Raw genomic sequence first — 5,757 nt, 5'->3', positions numbered from 1 at the left:
GACTGGACTGGAGGGACAGATCCCCTCTAGTCCACATTTAATAGCCTCCCCGGTCACCGACAGGTGGGCCCAAGGGAGACGAGGCGACAAGCGCCCGGACGTGACCGGACGCTGAGTGCCATCCGCGGCCAGGCAAACCTAGCCCAGATTTGGACCGGGTTTGCGTCGTCCCGGACGCCGCGGCCATCCGCATTTGCGATGCGTCTCGGCCTTTGGCCGCTTTTTTGCCCGCGCGTCCAAATGGGTCGCCCCGCTGGAGATGCCCTAAGGTCTGTCTTTTTGGTGAGTGGCCACCACCGATGCACCCATTTAATCAGCACAAGCGAGGAAAAATATCAAGTTTCCCACGAACAAACAACGCCACTGGCGGCTGAGGAAGCGAGCATGGTCACGAGCGGGATAGGATCACCACTTGCTTCTCCATGGGAGGACCGGCAGCTGGTGCTATTCTCCGTCGCCGGCGCGGTCCTGGCGTGGTGCGCCGTGAGGGTTCTGGAGTGGGCGTGGTGGCGGCCGCGGCGGCTGGAGCGGGCGCTGCGCTCGCAGGGGCTCCGGGGCACGGCGTACCGCTCCCTGGCCGGCGACGCGGCGCTGCTCGTGCGGCTAAACAAGGAAGCAAGGTCCCGGACCATGCCGCTCGGCTGCCACGACATCGTGCCGCGGGCGATGCCGCTGTTCCACCATGCCATGAAGGAGCACGGTGCGTGTTCGCGTTCTCTTTATTTTTTTCCTTGATCGCAGCACCCATTAGTTTACCTTTGCCGCACGGTAAATAACACGTGCCCAACAAATAATTCACTTTTAACTATTGCTGGTGGGCTGGGTCGCTGGGATAATATTTTCTGGACTCAGAAACCCTCTCATGCCTGATGTACAGTTTTGTTGTTTGCTTAAGACAATAAGAAGATCATCCTTCAGTCACTGTTTCTTGTGATGTAAGCTGAATGTTATTCGCACGAGGCTTAAAATGTCAAGGTCGAACGGCTTACAAAAGTCTAAGAAATGCGCGGTTGGATGTGCAGTGTAGACTACACATTTGTCGGGGAAATTCGGTCGTCGGCATTGCTTTACATGTGTTGAAAAACAGAATATGGATATTTCACTGACAAGTAGGTTCATATGATGATCTCCTCGGTACCATACATTTGGAAGTTCTTTTTCTAAGTGCACATCGCTGTTGTGCTGATTTCCCACTTCATTATAAAGTTTAATTCTACTATACTGCAGTTCCTTCATAGATAAGAAAGCCGGCCAGAATAACATTAACAAGAAAAGTCCATCTTACTCATATTGGCTACGCTAGTAGAATTTCTCCTTATATCCAACTCAATAGTTCATTTGGAAGTTCTCCTTATCATGAATAGGCCTTAGATCCCACCATTACTTTTTCTATGGATGCATCGGGTTTGGTTGTACACGCTAATTAACTATCTATATAATCTAATGACCTAGCCACATCTTCTGTCGCATCTCATAGTACTCTCCCATGCTCAACAAACGAAATGATATACTCCCACAGTCCAAGTACTTAACAAATACTCCAACGTTTTCTATTTTAGTCGATGCGTGGAGTGTGGAGGTAACCGGCACTCTAATGCTCTAGCAACATTGTTGGCAGCATCATATTTTACGATGGTCTAACAATTGCTCCACATAGATAAATCTACCAACTGAAAATGAATACTCGCCGTAATTACCAAAATCGTTTGACAGGTAAAACGTCGATCACTTGGTTTGGGCCGATGCCTAGAGTGACTATCACAAAACCTGAACTGGTGAGAGAAGTTCTCTCCAACAAGTTCGGCCACTTTGAGAAGCTCACGCCCACACTTGGCCGAATTCAGAGGTTGTTGCACAACGGTTTGGGTAGCCATGAAGGCGAAAAATGGGCTAAGCATAGAAGGATCATCAACCCTGCCTTCCATCTGGAGAAGCTCAAGGTTATCTTTTTATTCTGTTATTATCAACAAGACAAACTCTTAATGGTTTGGCGATGGTCACACAAACTTATATTGCATTTTCAGTGCATGTTGCCGGCTTTCGCCGAATGTTGCACAGAGCTGGTACACAAATGGGAAGGTTTAGTCGCCAGTGATCTTCCATGCGAGGTAGATGTCTGGCCTGATATGCAGAACCTGACAGGGGATGTCATCTCCCGTGCCGCATTCGGCAGCAGCTACCTCGAGGGTGTGAGGATATTCCAGCTTCAGGGGGAGCAGGTCCTGCTCGTCCTGCAGGCCATGAACAAGATACACATCCCTGGTTACCTGTGAGTTCTTTGTTGCTCTCCTTCTGCATTTACATTGGCACTAGTAGAAAACAGAGCTTTCGTCTAAAACCCCTATCTAAGCAATACAAGTTGAGAAAGTCTTCTACAAAACTACACATTATACTGATGCCAGCTCATGTGCAGGTTCTTGCCAACCAAAGCCAACCGAAGGATGAAGCACATTTCTGCGGAGATCGGGAGGATCCTAAGAGGGATCATCACCAAAAGAGAGAACGCCTTAAAAGCTGGCGAAGCAACGAGCGACGATCTTCTCGGGTTGCTGCTGGAGTCGAGCATGGCAGACTGCAGGGGAGACGGCAGCTCGGACGCCGGTATGACAACGGACGACGTGATCGGAGAGTGCAAGATGTTCTACTTCGCCGGAGCAGAGACCACGTCGGTGCTGCTCACGTGGACGATGATCGTGCTCTGCATGCACCCGGAGTGGCAAGACCGTGTCAGGGAGGAGGTCATGCTCGTCTTCGGCGCCAGCACGCCGGATTACGACGGCTTAAGTCGCCTGAAAATCGTAAGTTGTAGTGCAATCTTCTGTCTTAGAAAAAAGATCATCGATCTAATGCAGTAATGCTGCATCCTGAAATTGCAACCACATTTTCAGGTGACGATGGTGTTGTACGAGGTGTTGCGGTTGTACACGCCGCTGACGGCACTCCAGCGTAAGACGTACAAGCCGATGGAGCTCGGCGGCGTCAGGTACCCAGCGGGCGTGGCGCTCATGCTGCCAGTGCTTTGCGTCCACCACGACAAGGAGCTTTGGGGCGCCGACGCCGACAAGTTCAGGCCAGAGAGGTTCGCCCAGGGGATCTCCAAGGCGTCCGCCGACGCGCCAGCGTTCTTCCCGTTTGGATGGGGCCCCCGCGTCTGCGTCGGCCAGAACTTTGCGCTGCTCGAGGCCAAGATGGGGCTCGCCATGATTCTGCGGCGCTTCTCCTTCGAGCTCTCACCCTCCTATAGGCACTCGCCATTCCCCCTCGGCATGCTGCAGCCAGAGCACGGCGCGCAACTCAGGCTCGCGAGGCTTCCGTGACCTGCACATCACAAATCCAGTAGCTTTTTTTTTGAGATGACAAATCCAGTAGCTTGAGCTGCTACAACGTAAATAATTGGTGGATTCTATGAATTTACCCACCCACTTGTCAAAGTGTAAAATGCACGGTTATATGGATTAAATTTGGATGGAGTATTTGTGTGCGAATAAGTGGGATATAGTTTTTTTTTTTTAAACTGAAGGCCTCAGCCCTGCTTTAAATTAATAAAGCGCCAACACACCATACAAAGTCAGGATACATAACGAGCAACCGCTCCCACAACGTACACAGCGAAACACAGGTCCCCAGACCTAACAAGAGCTACAGTTCAAGGATGTAATACAGCACCAGATAAGACAAAGTTCAACACAACAAGAAGCACCATCCCCTGGTACAAAGCAGATAAAGGAAACTCGGCGACATCAGGAGCCCGCCTGCACCACCAGATCCGCATGCATCCGCCTAAGAGAATCCATCGCCGCATCCACGAGGCCTCTATCCTTCCACTTCACCAGCATCCTCCATTGCTGCATGTAGATGATCATTTTGAACAAGGCGTCAGCTGGTTTGCTAATGATAACGCCTTCCATAGTTAGCTTATTACGAATATTCCATAAGGCCCAAGCTAACGCCGCAAAGGAGAACCAAACTACTCGTCTATACGCCCCAGTCAAGCCATGAGAGATAGCAAGGAAATCGCCTGCCCTTGCAGGGTTCCAGGAAGCGATGCGGGAGCTCCCTAACTCCCGCCCATAAGAAGCGAGCCAATGGACACTTAAAAAAGATATGATCGCAGTCCTCAGGCTCACCACAGAGAGAACAAAGCCCATTAGACGGACCTCTCCGTTTGGCCACCTGCATAGAGCAAGGCAGTTTACCCCAAAGGAGTTGCCACAAGAATACCCTTATCCTCGGAGGCACCCTCGTCCGCCAGACTTCTCTAAAGTGCGTAACCGCCGCTCCCTGCGACAGCCGGCTGTATAGGGACTTAGCAGAGAAATCACCAGAAGTCTCCAAGCGCCACGAAACCACGTCGTCATCGGCGCTGGCCTGGGTAAAGTCTAGCTCCCTAGTGAGATTGTCCCATTCCACCGTCTCGGCAAGGGAAAAAGGTCGCCTAAACCGCAAGCGCCAACCCGGACCGTCCCTAGCCCCCAGCACCGTAATGAACGGTGAGTCACAACAGCTGAACAGCACCGGATACCTATCTCTGAGCGGAGCGGTGCCCAGCCACCAATCCAGCCAGAAGAACGTCTGTTTCCCATTGCGGACGCAGTGCTTGGCGCCAAGCTTAAAATACCACTTGACTCTCTGGATGGAGTTCCAGAATTGCGAGCCCTTGGTAGGTACCAACGGCGAGAAGAGGTCATGCTCCCCGAGGTACTTGGCTCTGATGAGATCCGCCCAAAGCCCATCCGCATTGTGGTAGAGCTTCCAAACCCATTTGAGCATAAGCGCAATGTTCATATGCCTAGTGTTGAGGATACCCAAACCCCCAACCTCCTTAGGACGGCACATCGTTGCCCAATCAACCATGTGGTACTTGCGCTTATCCCCCACCCCTTCCCAAAAGAAGCGGGAGCGAACCTTGTCAAAAGCCGCATGCGTCGAGTCAAAGAGCATGAACAGGCTCATTGCAAACAACGGGAGGCTAGACAAGCAAGAATTCGTCAGCTCCAGGCGCCCCGCCGAAGCCAGGAAAATACCCTGCCAAGGGTCAACCCGCTTGGCCACTGATCAGAAGGCTTCAACACGTGTCCCATGATAGCCTTCTGATCCGAAAGCTCGCCCTGTTCCGAGATCAGACGAGGAATTCCGCACTTTTGACGCCGCCCATTAGCGATGGCATGGAAATACGCCGTACACGCATCCCCTTTGAGCAGCCATTGAATGCGGCTCCGCTGGCGCCAGTATTCCTCCTCTAAGGAGTCAAGCATAACCACTTGGTCCTCCGGTGGTAGCGGAAGGCCCATCCTTCCTCGTCCAGCCCGGAAGAGTCGGCCCGGCACATCCAGTGCCGCAACCTCGAGCCAAAAGCCCAGCCTTACGGTCCCGCTTCTCCTTCCCAAGGCTTGCCCACCAACCCTTGAGGAACTATCGCGACAACCTGGCCACACACATCCAGAGGTCAATCGAACCCCTATGAGGACCAAAGTCAGACAAAAAGGATTCCAGTTTACCCTTAACTAGATCCAGGAAACCCGGGACCCCAAACCACCAAGTCTGGAACATGAACCTAGCTGGCCCGCATCGCTCATCCTCTCCACTATTAAGAAGCAGAGGGGTGTGATCTGAGCCAATGCGGGTGATCGCCGTCAAGGAGCAGAGTGGGAACCAAGCCTCCCAGGCCGGGGACACAAAAACTCTGTCCAGCACACATCTCACCGGCGACAAGCTGCTTGTTCGTCCGGGTGTACCGCGCCCCAACCCTTGCCACCT

The 5,757-nt window shown here is 52.3% G+C and overlaps 1 protein-coding gene across 1 annotated transcript; it reads left to right on the top strand.

Annotated features, from left to right (window-relative positions):
* Positions 1–345: 345 nt before the first annotated feature.
* LOC124670220 (cytochrome P450 72A14-like) lies at positions 346–3,331 on the top strand. The gene is made up of 5 exons (XM_047206731.1): positions 346–700; positions 1,714–1,940; positions 2,025–2,269; positions 2,414–2,798; positions 2,889–3,331. The coding sequence occupies exons 1-5, from the start codon at positions 385–387 to the stop codon at positions 3,315–3,317; spliced, it is 1,602 nt and encodes a 533-aa protein (XP_047062687.1). The 5' UTR covers positions 346–384; the 3' UTR covers positions 3,318–3,331.
* The last annotated feature ends 2,426 nt before the right edge of the window (positions 3,332–5,757 follow it).

This window comes from Lolium rigidum, chromosome 7 (genome assembly GCF_022539505.1).
Source record: "Lolium rigidum isolate FL_2022 chromosome 7, APGP_CSIRO_Lrig_0.1, whole genome shotgun sequence".
NCBI classification, from domain to species: domain Eukaryota; kingdom Viridiplantae; phylum Streptophyta; class Magnoliopsida; order Poales; family Poaceae; genus Lolium; species Lolium rigidum.
This window is presented reverse-complemented; position numbering and strand designations above follow the sequence as displayed.